Source organism: Dama dama, chromosome 12, assembly GCF_033118175.1.
Source record: "Dama dama isolate Ldn47 chromosome 12, ASM3311817v1, whole genome shotgun sequence".
In the NCBI taxonomy this organism is placed as follows: Eukaryota; Metazoa; Chordata; class Mammalia; order Artiodactyla; family Cervidae; genus Dama; species Dama dama.
Window position 1 is genome coordinate 72,025,981 of NC_083692.1, and position 17,883 is coordinate 72,043,863.

A 17,883-nucleotide genomic window follows, 5' to 3' on the forward strand; every position below is an offset into this window, starting at 1 on the left:
GTCCAAATCCATGGTTTCATTCTACTCACACACTTGTACAAACTCAGCTTTCAAATGTATGTGTGAAGGTGTCCACATACAGGTATGATCTGATACTTTGCATCTCGAAAGCATCTTTAGAAATATCTGCTCCAGAGGCCATGACAGTTACCAAAATTAAGGCCAGAGGTTACATGATTGGACACAGTGGCTAACCAGTTACCTTCAAGACAAGACCACTGGAGCCCTTCCACTGCAGTTTTCCCCATCAGATTTCCAGTCCTTCAATACCCAAATACACAGAGAAACTTTGTTTATTTTAAAAATAACTCTCCAGTACATTTCTGTCTCTTAAGACCGTTGTTGTTGTTTAGTCGCTTAGTCATGTCCGATTCTTTGTGAACCCATGGACTCTAGCCTGCCAGGCTCCTCTGTCCACGTGATTTTCCAGGCAAGAACACTGGATTGAATATGCCATTTCCTTCTGCAGGGGATCTTCCCAACCCAGGGACCGAACCATGTCTCCTGCACTGGCAAGCTGATTCTTTTTCACTGAACCACCCGGAAAGGCCCCTTTTAAGATGAGGGTATTATTAAAACCCTAGCAATTATTTCCTGAGCTCCCATATACCTGTGGCTCATACAACATGGTGCTTATGATTTCGGGCAGTTTGATCTATGGCTCTGAGCACAAACATGTTGAATCACATGCCTTTGTCTTGTTCAGTTGCTCAGTCATGTCCGACTCTTTGCAACCCCACGGACTGCAGCATGCCAGGCTTCCCTGACTTTCACTATTTTCCCAAGTTTGCTCAGATTCATGTCCATTGAGGCAGTGATGCCATCCAACCATCTCATCCTCTGTCACCCCCTTCTCCTCCTGCCCTCAATCTTTCCCAGCATCGGGGTCTTTTCCATCTGTCCATTTGCCCTCTAATAAATAAGACAAAAGTTGGTGACTCTTGAGTGTCCCCATCTGCAAAGGAAAAGTAATGACCATATCTTTGGAATTTATCTAATCAAAGTTTATCTTTTGACAGATGAGAGACCTAAGACCCAGAGAAGTTAAAGAATTTGCCCAAGATTCCATAGTTGGCTAAGTTCAGAGCCATAAGTAGAAACCGGGTCTATGGACAACAAAGCCAGCACTCTTCACTAAACCAGAAAATACAATTCAGGCTTCTCCAAGTGAATATAAAGTCAGCACTTGTAGTTAAATTCAGGCCAACAGACCTTTTGTCAAGTAATTAAGAGCACAGGTTCTGGGATGGTTGGTGGATTCATTTCCTTGCCACTTAAGAGCTGTGTGATGCTGGGCAAGTTACATAAACCTCTAAGCTCCAGCTTCCTCACCTATAAAATGGGAATAATCATAGAATGATCTCACTGGGTTCTTATGACAACTGGGTAAGTTAACACATGCTAGGCGCATTAACTATTATTATCGCTATTGAAATCTTGTCACCTTCACTTGAAAGATTCTACGTCAATACAAGATTATTAAGGCTTCTGCCCATGTTAAGCACATACTTATGAATGTGCACATGTGTGTGTGTGTATGTGCCATGGAGGCTGTTTTGACCTGTGACTGTATCAGAGATGTGTATACTTTGCAAAGAATTTATGTGTTCAGTTTTGTAAGCATCCACGTGACTTGGGTTTGTGACTTAAACACACTTATAAGATCTTTGCTCATTCTTGTTATTTCCGCACATACTTCTAGCTTAGCACTGGAGGCCAGAGAAGTCACTGACACCATCAAGGTCCCTTCATTGAAACTCATTCTCAAACCACTGTCTAGCTTCAGCCAGTCACAATCTTAGAAAAGGTCTAAGTGTATGTGTGTGTGTGTATAAATATATATATATATAAATATATATATATAAATGTGTTAAGTATAAATGAATGAGGTCCAAAAACATATAGATGAGATTTCAAAAATTTTACTCTACTAGGAGTAAAGGATAACATACTTTAAAAAAAAACAACAACAACAACAACCATATTTAGAAGTGTTCTCTCATAGCACATCTTGTAACATCTAATCAACTTCTTTATTTTCCAATCAGAGAACCCTGAGTCTATATTCAAATACATCTTCACTCCCTTTAGATATGGACAATGTAAAGAACTCTGTGTGGGGGGTGGGGTGGGGGTGGGGGGGTGGGGAGGGAGAAGGAAGGTGATCCCAGAATCAGTCTCAAAGGGGCCAAGTCTAATACTTCATGAATTTTTACACTGCTGTCATTCATTCTAAGGACTGGAACTATGCCTACTAATGATTTCTATTCTACTAATACCTATAAGTCTTTCTAATATGCATTTGGCTCCCAATACTTTGAGTGGGTAATTTGCTGCGAAATCTGGCCTCGTGGTCCAAAATAAAGAAATTTAACAAGGAGAAAGGTAGTGCTGAGGGGCAGTTAACTCTCCTGTAGGTTCTCCTGCCCCGGCTCCAGGATAGAAGCTACTTTAGCTCTGGAGCTCAGCATTCGAAGGTGCCCTCTTGTGGTGTGGGTAGGAACTGAACACCCTGCGATCCTCTAGCTGGCTTGAGGTATAAACCCAGATTGAGTTACTGTTTAACAGCCAGCAAGAGAAACATAGCTGAACTCCAAGAATAATACTCAAATTCAACATTCTGAAAGAATCATTGATATCCATACTTGACAAGTTCTAACAACCATTTAAAAAAATAAGTAAATAAAGTAAAAAGTACAACTTAACATTCTGGGCTGTCTTATTTCCAAATAAAATTTACAAGACAGAATTTTTGTAAGCTGGTGCTTGCCACAGAATAGAAGCTCCCGTTTGCTTTCAGTACATTTGGCCAGTCAGGGATCTTTAACCCAAAGAACAGGAAAGCCCAGATCATTCCAGATATCACTCAAAGAATCTGGACACAGCACTATATGACCTCAAGGTCATATATTGGTGCAATCAACACACGGGGCAAGTGATTTCACTCACTGCTATAGATGATAACCCCTAACCTCACTGCTCATTTTTCAAACACATGAGAAATAGAAAGGGCTGGGCAAATGCTTTCCCATTCCTGGGAGGAGGGGGGCAGGGAGGGGAATAATGCACATACCTTACCAAGGCGGCCCAGAGAAATTATCTTTGTACACAAAAGCTGAAATTATATAAACTTGGAAGGCAACAGGTTATGAAAACCCTATAAATTTATGTTCAGGATTCCAAATGATGTTCTCCTTTCACTCTTCTCCCCTCCCCACTAAACTGAGACACCAAGTCTGGGATTTGAGAGCTACAGCTACAATCCTGGCCAAAGTGACCCAATTACAACTGAAAGCTTTTGGCTCCAGGAAGTTTCAACAGACAAGCGTCTGAGGGACCATCACCACCCCTCCCTACACCATCACCCCCACCAAGGATCAGGAAATAGCCACTATCTCATTAATTCTTGAGAAATCTCTATTAAAATGGCCAAGGGAGAGGAATGATTTTTATGTATCTTACAGGGGAGGGAACAGGCACGGACATTATTCATAATTCAAAGTAAGATTGTGCCATTTCAACAGAGGAAGAATATTGGCAGGTCATGCTGATTTTCTGAACGCTGCTGGGCAAGTTTAGAAAGCAACTGGAAAGTTTATCGGAGTAGCTGCTTCTCTGACAGGCACCAGGACAAAAAAATCTCAGACGATGAAAGCCGGTTTCTGGCTCCTTGTCAATGCACTGACCTACCTTTCCCCAGAATACATATAACTTAGAGATAGATACACCCAGATAAATAAGGGCGTACTGACAGTGAAAACTCTTACTTCACAGTGCAAAAAGACATATCAACCACTGTAAGATGAACTACTAGATGTCTGCAGTATGTGCCATTAAAGGAATTCTTCCACAAATACTGAAGAACAGGAATGATCTAAAGATGACCATTTGCAAAGTTTCAGGAATGGACACACTTATATTTGCAGGCCCTCTAACAGTGGTTCCTCATGCGAAGAGCTGACTCATTGGAAAAGACCCTGATGCTGGGAGGGATTGGGGGCAAGAGGAGAAGGGGACGACAGAGGATGAGATGGCTGGATGGCATCATCGACTTGATGGACATGAGTTTGAGTAGACTCCAGGAGTTGGTGATGGACAGGGAGGCCTGGCGTGCTGTGATTCATGGGGTCGCAAAGAGTCGGACACGACTGAGCAACTGAACTGAACTAAACAGTGGTTCCCAACCTTTTTGGCACAAGGGACCTGGTTTCGTGGAAGACAATTTTTCCATGGACTGGGCGGGGGGGTCGGTTGGGATAATTCATCACATTATATTTATTGTGCACTCTGTTGCTATTATTATTACATTAGTTCCACCTCAGATCATCAGGCATTAGATCCCAGAGGCTGGGGACCCCTGCTCTACAAGGTTGTGGGAATGAGTGATGTTCAAGAATTTCTTTACAGAGTTTTCACATTTGTTCATAAACTAAGAGATTATTACATTTCTAGAGAATACTTAAAAGTACTTTCACAATCATGATTTCATTTTATCCTCAGAACAACCCTGAAGGGTTGTTATTCCCTATTCTGTAGAGAAAGAATCAGTGTGGACAAGTTATACAACTTGCCCTGAAAGCTATCAGAGAGCAATAACAATAGGAGGTGGTATTAAGCATGGGTGGTACAGACAAGAGATGATGTTTTGAGCTCTGGTTCTCAATTTGGTAAATGTTACGTCTGTAGTGGCACAGTGGTCTCAAGTCACAAATGAGGAAGGCTCATGTCTGAGTATGCAATAAGAATTTGTCATAGTTAGTATTTAACTTACTATAGCTGATATTTAAAAGGATTGATAGGGTCAAAGGAAAACAGTTCCAATTCTCCATATCATTTTATAGTTGGACTTATACCTAAAGGGTCTTTTTATTCAAAGATTTGGATTCCTATTGAAAGACCCTGAAGAAAACTCTGGATAATTTCACCACGTAGGACACATTTTAGATTTGCACAAGTGTAGCTGTATCCTGTTGATGATTCTAACAATGGCTATTCTCATTTATAAATGTCAAAATCAATCACCCTAGTAAAATCTATCATCTTTAAGTATGGCAAATTAATGTTTAAATTAAGGAAAAGTGAGACACATACTGAGGCTCTTCTACATCCTCTCAAGGGTCTGTCATTAATGATGACTTCCTGTGAAAAGCATACAAACCCTAGAAGTCATCTTTATCTTTCTAGATCTCATTTCTCATGGGCCAAAATGAAGATACCGAATTAGTTGATCAGGAAGGCTCCTTCCAATTCTTAGACTCCATCTTACTAGAAAACAGGATCCTGGCCCAGTTTAAGAAGCTATGTATCAAAAAGAAAAGAAGCTACATATCTGTTTACTTAAAACCAGCACCAGTGGTGAGAACTTCAAATACTGTTATAAGAGATGGAAGTAGAAACTTGTATCTGAGTTTAGCAGAACCATGACAATTTGAACAGTTCTCAACTAAAGATGTGGGATACACAGATGGATGCACACCAGCTCTACTTAAGAGATGCTCACGTGTATGTCTCAGTTCTAGCAAAGTACCAGAGGCCAAGATTCAGAATGCTGAATTTTTAAAACTCCAACATATACTCCACCTTTGGTCACCATAAAAAGGTGTATTTGGCAAGTGTTTCCTGGTCATATTGTATGGGAACCATTCTGTGGTTCCAGTGCTCAAAGCTGGCCTCCAGTGCTCAAAGTCCTGGTCGCTCACAATCGCTAAAACTCACTTTCAACTTCATCCTCAGAGAAAAGAAAAGAAACATCTGACTTTGAGAAGAGACCGTGGGATCCATCTTGATGTTGGAAATCTGGTCATGGGCACAGAGGGAAGGCGTATAGGAGGCAGGTTCAGAGTTTTCTTGGCATTGACTCAACTCATTATTTTCTTTAAAACTTAGAATATCTCAGTTCTAAGGTGGGACGCAAGCTCACTGCAGACTTCAAGCAGCCTCAAGATATCAAAATCCAGTAGTCATTTTACTGGTTAGTCGCTAAGTTGTATGCAACTCTGCGACCTCATGGACTAGAGCCCCCCAGGCTCTTCTGTCCATGGGACTTCCCAGGCAGAAATACTGGAGTGGGTTGCAATTCCCTTCTCCAGGGCCTCTTCCCAACCTAGAGACTGACCATGTCTCCTACTTGGCAAGTGGATTCTTTACAACTAAGCTACCAAGAAAGCTCAGTAGACCTACCTTTAAAGAAAAAATAGTGACTTCACATGTGCACAGATTCTTTGGGGTAACACCAACCTCACTGTTCAGAAAGATTAAAGAGTTTGAATGAAGGATATTTTCCCCCTCAGAAAAACATACACATCAAGTACTAACTGCCTTAGTGAAAATCCTTTGTTGATGAGGCAACCAATTATGAGATAAGAAATAAGAATAAACTAAAAAAATAATGCTTTGATGTTTCAAAAACAAATACTTCAATATTTTAAAAATTCTCATTCAGCAGAACAGAAAGAATTAGCTTCATGAAGAACTAACATGTAATCAAGCATCCAGAGAGAGGAAAACACAAGGAATAACAGCAATTTTAAAAGAAAAAGAGAACAAAAGTAAATTTTATATGATATTGGGTAAGAAAACATTCAGTGGATTTCCTGGATGGTCAGAGAAAACTTCCTAGAAGAGGCAATATGATGCCACCTTTGGAATAGAGAGATTCTGGTTCTGCCTTTTGTATAGAAACAAGTAGTCTTCTGTTCCTATAGATGGCATTTAAAAAGCAAGCTGGCCTGCAAAGCACATTTATTTCCAAGCCATAGCATTCTAACCGCACATGTATATATTTCATAGTCTATCATTTGATTTCTTGCCTGTAATTAAGTTGTTTCATGCAATATGTCCTCTTAAAAGATTTGTTCTGACATTTAATTATAATTGGGATCACGTTGTTTTATCAGGAAAACTGATAAATTCCATCAAACAAAACAAAAAATTCCATCAAACTTAAGAGGTAACAAACTTTGATCAAGATTTTCATGTATGATTCAAGTCAGTGGTCCAATTTGACTTGATTAAACAGAAAACTGCATTCAGACTTTTGCCATTTCCCCCATCATGAGGCATAGCAGATTTCTCAATCATAATGTTATTTGAGATACCAACCAATGCATGAACCTCAGTGTATAATTTAAGAATGAAGTGTTGATGAAACTCTCATTCGATATTATACACTTTCAAAACACTTCTTCCAATCCTCTTAGATTTGAATTTCACAGTAACCTGATGGCTCAGGTAGACTCAGGTATTGTTAATCCTGTCTTAAAGAGAAGGGAGAATATGGCCTGAAGAAGTGAGACAAGCTGCCCAAATCACATCGTAAATCAACAGCAGAACCAAGTACTGCAAAGCTGACCCTTGAACAACTAAGGAGTTAATCTGCATATAGCTTAGAGTCAGCCCTCAGCACCCATGGATTCAGCCAAACACAGACTGTTTAGGACTAAAGCATTTACTCCTGAAAAATATCCATGTCCAAGTGGAGCCATGCAGCTCAAACTCACACTGTTCATGGGCCAAGTGATTTTCCTCAACACCATCTATGTCGTCATCACAACACAAAGGCAGAGAAAGAGCAGCAGGGGCAGCAACAGCAGCGAAACAAGAGCAGCAATCACCAGCTGAGGGCTGACGGGGTGCCAGGCACCACGGGAGCACACTGCAGACGTGGCCTCCTTTGATTCTCCATGAGGGGACAGGGACAGATGTTGTCACATGTGACGCTGCTTAGGGGGACGCGGCCAGTGAAAGGACTCTGACGTGGGTCACACTGTCAGTGCAAGGCACCCTGGCCACCCACCTCCACACCTGTCTGACTGCTTGAGAATCTTGATCTTGTTCTCTGAGGGATGGCTCATGGCCTCAGATTTTTAGCCCTCAAGCCTGCTCAGAGGTCACCTTCTCCATGAGGACTACTCTGAACACTCTGTATTCAAACCTGTGAGCCATCCCCCCACTTCTCCCAAAGTTGATCCTCCTTATGCTGCCCTCATCACATGATTTGACTTTTTCTTTTTGATGTTGATGGTTTATATAATCTGCACAGGGCAAGGATCTCTGTTTTGTTTTTTCACCAACGTACCACAGGTGCTCAGACAGTGCTATCCTATAGAACTTTCTGTAAAAAACAAAAATTCTCTTTAATCTGCTGTGTGGTAGCCACCAGCCAGAAGAATAAAACTGAAAAGTAGCAAATGCCACTGAATATTTAAATGTATCTAATTTTATAACATAACCTTGTCACATGTAGCTAAGGAATACCCTACTGGATAGCATGGGCCTAAAACAAAATCTAGCACAAATACACTCTCAATAAATAGTTGTTCAATGAATGAATTTATAAAAAAGTAAGGCATATTTTCCACATAGTCTACAGAACACTTTTCACTAAATTAATTTTTTTTTAATAGAATTCATGGCTGGAAAAAAAGTTCAGATTAAGAAAATAGTTTGAAAATTCAGACAATATGACCAAAATAGTAAGTACAGATTTCTCAAACTATTGGCTCCTTGATGTCATCTGTGACTCAAAACCTTCCAAAACATTTTTTTTGAAAACAGAGGGGAAGCAAACCAGCAGCATATAATGAAACCCCATGTAGGACAAAAAATAGTGATATAGTTATGATTACTATAGCCAGGCAATACCTTTTTGACTTTGCTTTTTTTCTCATAAGTCTCTGAGAGAGGTTTTTTCTTCTGCTGAGTTGTGTCTTTGGAGAATAAATACTCAAATTCGCTAGTATCCCGAATATCAGGTTCTTCTAAGGAATCCCATAAAGTTGGCGTAGAATTTTGGCTTAAAAGAGAAAATGGCAAGTTAAATGTAAGAACCAAACAAAAGAGAATAGAATACAGCGACGTCCTTAATTCATTTTTTAACTCCTTTAAAAACTCTAATAAAGCTTGAAGAAAAGCTTCCTATGATTATACATTTTTAAATCAAAATATACTACGAAGCATTAAAGCAAACACAGGTTTTCCAAAGAGAACGGTCCTTGTGTGAGTACACGTTGCAGTGAGCAAGAACCAGAGAAACCCCGTGGGGCCGGAACTCCCGGGGTGTGTAAGCCACCCCTCCCTCAGTCTGTGGCATTTTCATGATGGGTAAAAATGGGCATTGTATGAAGGCTGAAAGTGAAGTGAAAGTGAAAGGGTTAGTCGCTCAGTCCTTTGTGACTCTTTGTGACCCCACACACAGACTGTAGCCCGCCAGGCTCCTGTGTCCATGGGATTTCCCAAGCAAGAATACTGGAATGGGTGGCCATTTCCTTCTCCAGAGGATCTTCCCGTCCATGGGATTGACCCATCGTCTCCTGCATTGCAGGCAGATTCTTAACCATCTGAGCCACCATTCTGAGACATTCCATGGGATAATTCCTAAATGTAATGAAAATGGAGTGATAAAGTGAGGATTTATCCTCCTGTAGATTTTTTTCTAAACACTTCAAATACGGTTTTTGGGTTTAGCTCACATCAACCAAGTACAGGACCCTTATATGTATATATACTCATATATATATATATATATATATATATATATATATGAATAGGCTGTGCTCATTTAGAAATATTTGATTTAAAATACACTATCTCAACAATAGTATTAATAAAAACAAACAATGCCATTGTACCAGCCCCCACAGAGATCAGCTAAAGCACCCATGTGGAGCCTGTTTTGTTTGTTTTTTTCTCTCTCTCTAAAGACAGGTACAGCCTAGTTTTGAAACAAAGGAAGGGAAGACGATATGGGAAATCAAGTTCAAAAGAACTGCCTCTGAGAATGGCCTTCGATGGATTACTATTCAGGCTCCTTTTAGTCAGAACATATTTTCTCCTAAATATCTACTTTCTTAACTTACTTTCTCACCTTATTTTTAAACACTTTTAATACCCAAAGACAGTTAAAAAAAAAAAAAAAGTCTTATCTGCCCATCAAATAGACACATCAAATGTGTATGTTTGTTATGATCCATAATATCTATAAATACTTATCTTTGTTTCAATACATATTTTCCCAGTGAATGAAAAGGAAAGGAACTACTATTACATAAAGCGGCCCATACAGTTTTTTGATACTAAATGACAATTTTTTTGTATTTGAAACTGTTGGCAACACTGTCTTTTCAGGCCTGAGTGTTCACATTTTGCTATGTGTCTGCCTTTCCTGTGAAATATGACATTTGGGTTCTTGACCATAACAAAACTGAACATTTGCTTTTCTCCACTTTTTGTGTTTTCCTATTGTTATTTCTCTAACATAATATTTGAGGTATTTAAGAATATATATGTGACATATGTAAGTTATAATGTATAACAGATAGTGAGTACCTGTGAAATCATCACCCAAGGGCTAGAATATTCCCAGTGAGGTACATCCATCTGCACGTGCTCCTTCCTCAGCACCACTCCTGCCCCCACTCACTTAACTTCAGTTCACAACATGAACACCTTTAATGTTAAATGCTTTTCTCAGCTGCTCTTGGCAAAGGGATTCTTGGTGGGAGAAGACAACCAGGAAATTTTGGAGCATGCTGCCTCAGACCTGCTGGACAGGGCCTCAGGAAGGTTCTGGGAAGCCAAGGAGAGGGTGCCGTGAGGGAGGTAATGTCATGCACAAGGAAGACTATTCAGACCCATGCCCCCATCTCCTGCACCTGTACCACCTGGCCCCAGCTCCAAGGACTCTGAGCTCAGCTCCGGATGATGAGGGCTGTACCTCACTCATATGCTGAAGTAAATTGGCTTTGGCAGTCACGTTGAGCACCTCGTGACCATTTCCAACATTATTTCTATGGGAAAAGGCATTTCCAAAAACAAATCACAGAATTTTAGAATACCACTTCTCAGCAGGTTGCAGGCAACTGGGTTGGTGGGGCAGTAACAAGGGGTTGCTCACAATGGACCGTCTGCCATCATGGTCAACTTTTTCCTGACCACTGAGTCAATTTTAGCTCAAAAGAAGAAGAGGAAGAGGAAGGCAGGAGGAGGAGGAGGTGAGGGAAAAAATAATGGAGAGGGGAAGGATGTAGGCAAAAGCCGGAAGGAGAGTGGAACAGGAAGAGGGCAGAGGGAGAGAAGATACTTTCTCATTAGGAAGGTACTTATGAGGAAGCCAAAAAAGGGAGTTGCATGAGTATTTTTCCTTAAAAAAATAAAATAAAATAAAATAAATGGCTTTTCCCTACTCTAGAAACAGAAAACAGACATCAAAGAAAGCAAAACAGCATAAGTTTAAAGTCACATGAGCTGGAGGAGAGGCAGTGTGTATATAACAGAGAAAATTCATTTTTTATTCCTAATTCCTCAGAAGACCAAGATCAAAATTTATCATGTATATTATGAAGTACTTATTCCTCTGGTGATAGAAATAGCACCTCTTTCCAAAGAACAATCCCAAATAATTTTACTTCTGCCCATAATGAATAGTACACAGCATCTTCAGACCATTTAACTTAAAAGATGTAGTCATGCTCTGAGGTACAAAGAGACCCATTTTGAGAGACCCATAATAAGAAACTAAACCCTTGTGCCTAGAACTCAGGCTCAGAGCTGACATGTTCACCAAGCAGGGATTTCCTGAAGTCCCAGGTCAGGAAAGTTGGTACGTTCATCTAACTTTTCATTTAGCTCAAAATGGACTTGCTGGTAGCAGCAGGACTTCAAACTCCATATGCAGTTCTCCCTCTGCACCCAGCAGTGTCCACATTTCTCCGTTTTATAAGAAAGTTAGTCGTTTTGAATTAGAGGTCGGTCCTACTCCAGTCTGAGCTCATCTTAACCTACCTAATCACATCTTCAACAGGCCTATTTACAAGTAAGGTCACAGTCTGAGGTAAGGGGGAGGGGTCTAGGCCATTAGTAAATCAATTTGGGGGGAAGCAATGCAACTCATAACAAAACCAAAGCCCTAGATTTATGGTGAAGCTGGTAAGAACTTGAGCCTTCAATTGTTTTCTCTTTCAAAATGTCCAACTGCATAAGGACAGAAAAAATGCAATGATTACCTCCAGCTTGTCTTTGTTGTCTTAAACAGTGAAGAACTCACATCTCCTAGTTGCTACTATTACGCCACTGATATGGTCCAGGCTATTATTTGCTCATGAAGTCTTACGGGAATGACGCGGAGGCAGGTTAGGGAGACCCAAGTATGGAATGGCTCTGTGTGCCCTCAGAACACACAATGCCAGGGCTGATGGGTGAGCTTCATCACCCTGGAATGACTGCACATTAATCTGAGAGCACTAATAAGGTAACACAGCTCCAAATACTCTGAGAAATAATTTCTTAGGAAATGTCAGCTGAGCCTTGAGTGGGAAAAGAGGAATGCTAGTACACTGGTTAATGGTAGGAGCTATTTCAGGACTATTTCATGGTTTTTTAATCGTTCATTTGGGAAGTTTAAATATAGAGTATTAACTAAAAAAAAAATACATTTGTGGCTCTTATTTTTTGATGAGAGGAAAGGGGTCAAATACAAAGCATACAATCAACTTGGTTCACCACATGCTAGTGTCAAGGTATGCCCCATCTCTCCTAGAGTGATTTCCATTTACTTGCTCATCAAACTGCATGTTATTTTGTTCAATATCCTGCCGTTTCTAAGCAGAATGTTACAGAAATAGAAAAATTTTAAACCACATCTTAATTTGGGGAATAAGTTCGAAAATTTAAGTATGAAAATCTATTCTATGTTTGCTGTTCTTTGCCAACAAATGAAGTTCACATCTAAAGAACAGTCAAGAAGCCACTCAGTATCTTTCTTATTGTCCTCCTGATGGGCTCCAAAATGAGGCAGAAGAAATCCAATCAGATCTGTTTGAGTGGAAATTTTCAAGCAAGCATCTCTTGCTGCCTTATAGACCCACCTTAACAACCTACACAAATGGAAGATGCTTTTTAACTACCTACCTATTGGCACTTTCTCTAGAGGGCAACAAAGTATAAAAATGTGACTGCACTCAGTGGTGAGGGGTATCAGAGTTCAAGCAGACAGAATTGATATTTTAATACTCCCCTCTAAACTCAACATTCAGAAAACTACGATCATGGCATTTGGTCCCACCACTTCATAGCAAATAGTTGGGCAAACAGTGGAAACAGTGACAGACTTTATTTTTGGGGGCTCCAAAATCACTGCAGATGGTGACTGCAGCCATGAAATTAAAAGACACTAGCTCTTTGGAAGAAAGGTTATGACCAACCTAGACAGCATATTAAAAAGCAGAGACATTACTTTGCCAACAAAAGTCCATATAGTCAAAGATATTCATGGTGTTTCCAGTAGTCATTTATGGATATGAGAGTTGGACTATAAAGAAAGCTGAGTGCCAAAGAATTGATGCTTTTGAACTGTGGTGTTGGAGAAGACTCTTGAGAGTCCCTTGGACTGCAAGGAGATCCAACCAGTCCTTCCTAAAGGAAATCAGTCCTGAATATTCATTGGAAGGACTGATGCTGAAGCTGAAACTCCAATATTTTGGCCACCTGATGTGAAGACCTGACTCATTTGAAAAGACCGTGACTCTGGGAAAGATTGAAGGCGGGAGGAGAGGGGATGACAGAGGATGAGATGGTCGATTGGCATCACCGATTCAATGGACATGAGTCCGAGTAAACTCTGGGAGTTGGTGATGGACAGGGAAGCCTGGTATGCTGCAATTCATGCGGTCGCAAAGAGTCGGACACAACTGAGCAACTGAAATGAACTGAACTGAACTGACTTGAAGAGTTAATGACTCAGCTATGTCTGGTTCTTTGAATACAAAATGAAAAATTACACCTACTTGCTGAATATACACATCATAGGGCTGATGATACTATCCTAAAACAAGACAGATATCCTAAAAATCTTCAGTGAACCTGAAGTATAGATTCAGGCTCGGTGTCTTTATGATTTTGCACTAATTTCAGGGATACAGGAGGAAATCCTAACTTAGCTCTGGGCTCTTCTCTAATCCAGCAAATGAATATATGCCTTTGAGAAGGGTCTGACATAGAACATGTCATTTCTCGCAGCCATCAATCCATAGAGAACAGAAAAGACCTGGTGGGGACATTCTTCCCAAAACATTCTAGCCTCATGGATCCAAGGCATTCACTACCATGTTTGAGAATGAGTGTCACACTACAAAGACACTGAACTCATAAGAATACAACATCACCTGTGCAAAATCCTGCAAATTCACAGGCTGAAAATGGACCAGGGAGTTGAATTTACCTCTTATCACTTATTTGTATCCTAGTCCAGTACAGAGGCTTCATTGGACAACTGGGTTCAATGGCTGGCTTCCGAGGACACTGGCTAGAAGAAGGGCCAACTCCGAAGAAGAGCCCAGGAGGAGGTGGGGGTGCAAGTCCTGGGGGTGCTGGAGCAGGAGGAGGACCCCCGCCACCGGGCAGAGGGATAGGAGGAGGGAGAGGCGGGGGCGGCGGAGGCGGGGGCGGCCCAGCACTTGGAGGCAGAGGAGGTGGTGGAGGCGGCGGCGGTCCAGTATTCACAGGCGGCGGCGGAGGTGCTGGTGGCAAAGGTCCAAGTCCAGGTTGGAGGGGGGGCGGGGGAGGGATGGCTGCTGGCAGTGGTGGGGCGGGAGGGGGCGGGGGAGGGGAAGGAGTTGCTCTCTGCTGATTCAATGAGCTGCCTTCCGCAGGTGGTACGCAGGTGTCTTTGTTGTCATTTGGGGGAGAGAGCTGGCTTAAAGAGGAGATGTTCAGCTTTTTAGGTATTATTTGGTTACTTCTGGTTGTCTTGCCTTCACCTTCGCAGGGTTTGAGGAAAGTCTCTCTGTCTGTCTGGATGCACACATTTCTGAAAGTCTTTGGAGGGCAGTCATCATCCGTGGAGACACACACATCTCTCATCTCTTCGCATCCTCCTTGCCGTCGGTGTTCTATCTCGTGTTTGAGATTCTCAATGGTTTCCTCTAGTCTTGCTGTTATCACTGCATGCTCGCCCCGGATGTGAAAGGCTTGAAGTTCAAACTGAGCCTGTAGTGATATCAATGGGAAAGGAAGCAAAAAATGTATAAAAGATCAATGATCAGAAATAAAATATTCAATAGCATCCCCATACCACCAAAGCATAAGGCTGCACAGACATGGAAAGACAAGAGTCATTCTTCTGAGAATCCTGCAGGGTGTAAATTTCACCTGAGGAATTTTCCAAGGATTTAAATAGCTGGAGTAAAAACATAATTTCATCCAATCTGAGCTCACAGGCAACAATAACCATGGATTAAGGATAAATGTAAAACAGTCATCTAAGAACTTCTACTGGTTTTAATATCAAATGCAAAAGAAAACTTTTAATAAAGATTTAAACATGCTTGAATATACCTTTCATTACTTTTGATTTGAGAAAAAGAACAAAAGAAGGTTTGGAGATCCTTTTGGCTAGGAGCTGCTATTCTCATGGTCATCCATAGAATGTCTCCCCTCTGGAGTTTCCAAAACAACACAGCAGAAAGGAAAAACTCAGGAAGAAGTTATGATGCATGTGCTTTTTTTTTTTTTAAAGTTTCCATATCAAAGTTGCCCACGATCAGTATTTGTGTCTGTTTTATAATCATTCATAATATAGTAATAAAAAAAAACAATTTAAGTGCAAAGAAAATGAACCTATTAAGATCTGCTATCAATATACTCTATATTTTAAAGTATAAGATATCTGTCTTTTTAATGCTTATCTTTTCAGTTATGTCAATGCCTTGAATCCATTACTTATCACTTACCAGCACAAACTAGCATACTCTTGGTTCTTAACTAGTCCATTTCCCAGCATTTGAAATTACTTAGCCTTTTACAGTTAACTGGGAGGCAATCATTTACAAGTTCATTAGTTTTTCTAAAATTCAATTTAATAGTAATTAAATATTTCTGGTGAACCTGTTTAACTTCTTTCTTCCCCATCAGACTGCAGACTCCACAAGAAGAAATCAGGGGCAGTATCTGTGTTTTTATTTCTGTACCCCAGCAGCTAGAACAGCAAATACACGGCACTGATAGATGGATGGATAAAAACCACTGTAACAGTCATATTCAGTCACTGTCCCAAGAGCCTTCGTTATGGCTTATAAGATGTTCTTCACTGTAATTTCAGTCCACAAGTATCTAGAACACCATAGTATATATAAGTACAGTTATATCTTACATTAAAAAGGTGAAGAAATATTTTCAATGGCCTAGTCTGTCAAGGTCATGACACACGAAAAGGTGACATTGTTTGGAACATTATTTCTGAGTAAGTGTTACTGTTGCTAAGGATAATATTAGAGGAAGCGACGAATAGATTTCCAATCATTCTTAAAAATTTCCAGACAATGTCATCTTTGTGGAGTGACAGGCATAAAACTAGGAAAGCTTCAGCAGTCGGGATGAACGATGCACTACAAATACAAAAGTCCATCCAGTCTTTCATGAGTTCTACTATCTGAAAGGAACTTCAAGCTTCATTCAACTATGTGATCAAGATCATCTTTGTCTGGACATCCTACCCATCTCCATCCCCCTCTCCCTCCCCTGCCCACCTCCACCCGTATCTCAGCCCTGATTACCATCCTGAATTATCACCAATATTTAAATTTCATTTTAGTGCCGACTTTAGTTCTGCCATAGCAAACTAAATGTTGAATGTTTTTCCTGACTAACTTTTTCACCTGAGAAGGTGAACAGTCAGATAATATTCATTTATTATTTATTTGGCTGCACCGGGTCTTAGTTGTAGCATGTAGGATTTTTAGTTATCGCACACGAACTCTTAGCTATGGTATGTAGAATCTAGTTCCCTGACCTGGGATTGAACCCAGGCCCCCTTCATTGGAAGAGCAGAGTCTTCGCCACTAGACTACCAGAGAAGTCCCAACAGTCAGATAATGTTGATGAGCCAATAATTTTACACAATCTTCACCTTCTTATTAATATGAAAGAGTTACAAAGACATGCTCCAAAGGGGAACTTTCTTCTCTCACACAACTGGATGATATCTACACAAAGGTCCCCACCTCTCCCATTTCCCACCTCTCAACCAGTGATCTTTTGAGTTGGCTGAATCTGGTGTACACATCTATACAGACCACTTTGAAGGCTCTGTAATTCATCTGCTTAGTGTACTGGGTAGAGCACAAATTGGTTAGGCTACTTAACCTCTCTCTGTATCAGTTTCCTCATACAGAAAATGAGGGTAATGACAGAACCTACCTCACAAGGTTAGGAGAAGTACAAGAGTTAGTATATGCAAAACCAGAGAGGAGTGTCTGGAACACCAGAGGAAATACAGAAGCTTGCTACAATGGTAGCATTAACGGTATCACCACCAATGGCATTACTCCTTAGGGGAGTAATAATACAATGGTATCATTTTGCCTCTTTGCTGCCTGACAGATCACGGAGGCCAGTGGCCATGTCACCTTGCTTTCAGCTCTCAGCGTGTTTTCCAGCACCATGCTCTATCCGTCTAAAGCAAAAAATAAAAATACAAAAATCCTTCTTTAATCCCTTCTAGCTGTTGCGCTTTCTTTTCTCACCCTCCCTCTTTTTCTTCAGTTTTTTGTTTTTTTTTTAAGAAAACACACAACTCTTGTATTATCTATTTTCTTATCCATGCTTCTTTCCACCAATGACACCTTGCTGCTAGCCCCACTATATTACTGAAACGCCACGAATTGAGTGTTAAATTTGATCAGCACCTTTCAGTGATTTTGCCCTCTCAGTTGCATTGTTAAAGTTGACTGCTGCCTTGCCTTGAATTTCTCTCTACTTCCCTGATCGTCAAAACTCTCCACCCGCCCCTATTTTCTTCCTATTTCTTGGCTCTCTCCAGTCAATCAGTGGACTCCTCTCCCTCCATCATCCCTTAAATGTTGCTCCCCAGGCATGCTCCTTCCCATTCTA

At 40.7% G+C, this 17,883-nt stretch overlaps 1 protein-coding gene across 5 annotated transcripts in view; it reads right to left on the reverse strand.

The window, feature by feature from the left end:
• The window catches only part of FMN1 (formin 1), a 441,751-nt gene that overhangs the window by 217,376 nt on the left and 206,492 nt on the right, over positions 1-17,883 (reverse strand). For 4 of the 5 annotated variants that reach the window (XM_061157645.1, XM_061157643.1, XM_061157646.1 and 1 more), the window contains 2 exons: positions 14,216-14,982; positions 8,644-8,794 (listed from right to left, as the gene is read on the reverse strand). In XM_061157645.1, the coding sequence (XP_061013628.1) occupies positions 8,644-8,794; positions 14,216-14,982 (918 nt within the window). Of the gene's footprint in view, positions 1-8,643; positions 8,795-10,326; positions 10,567-14,215; positions 14,983-17,883 lie in introns of those variants that run through there. The other variant, XR_009695151.1, reaches the window with a different exon arrangement.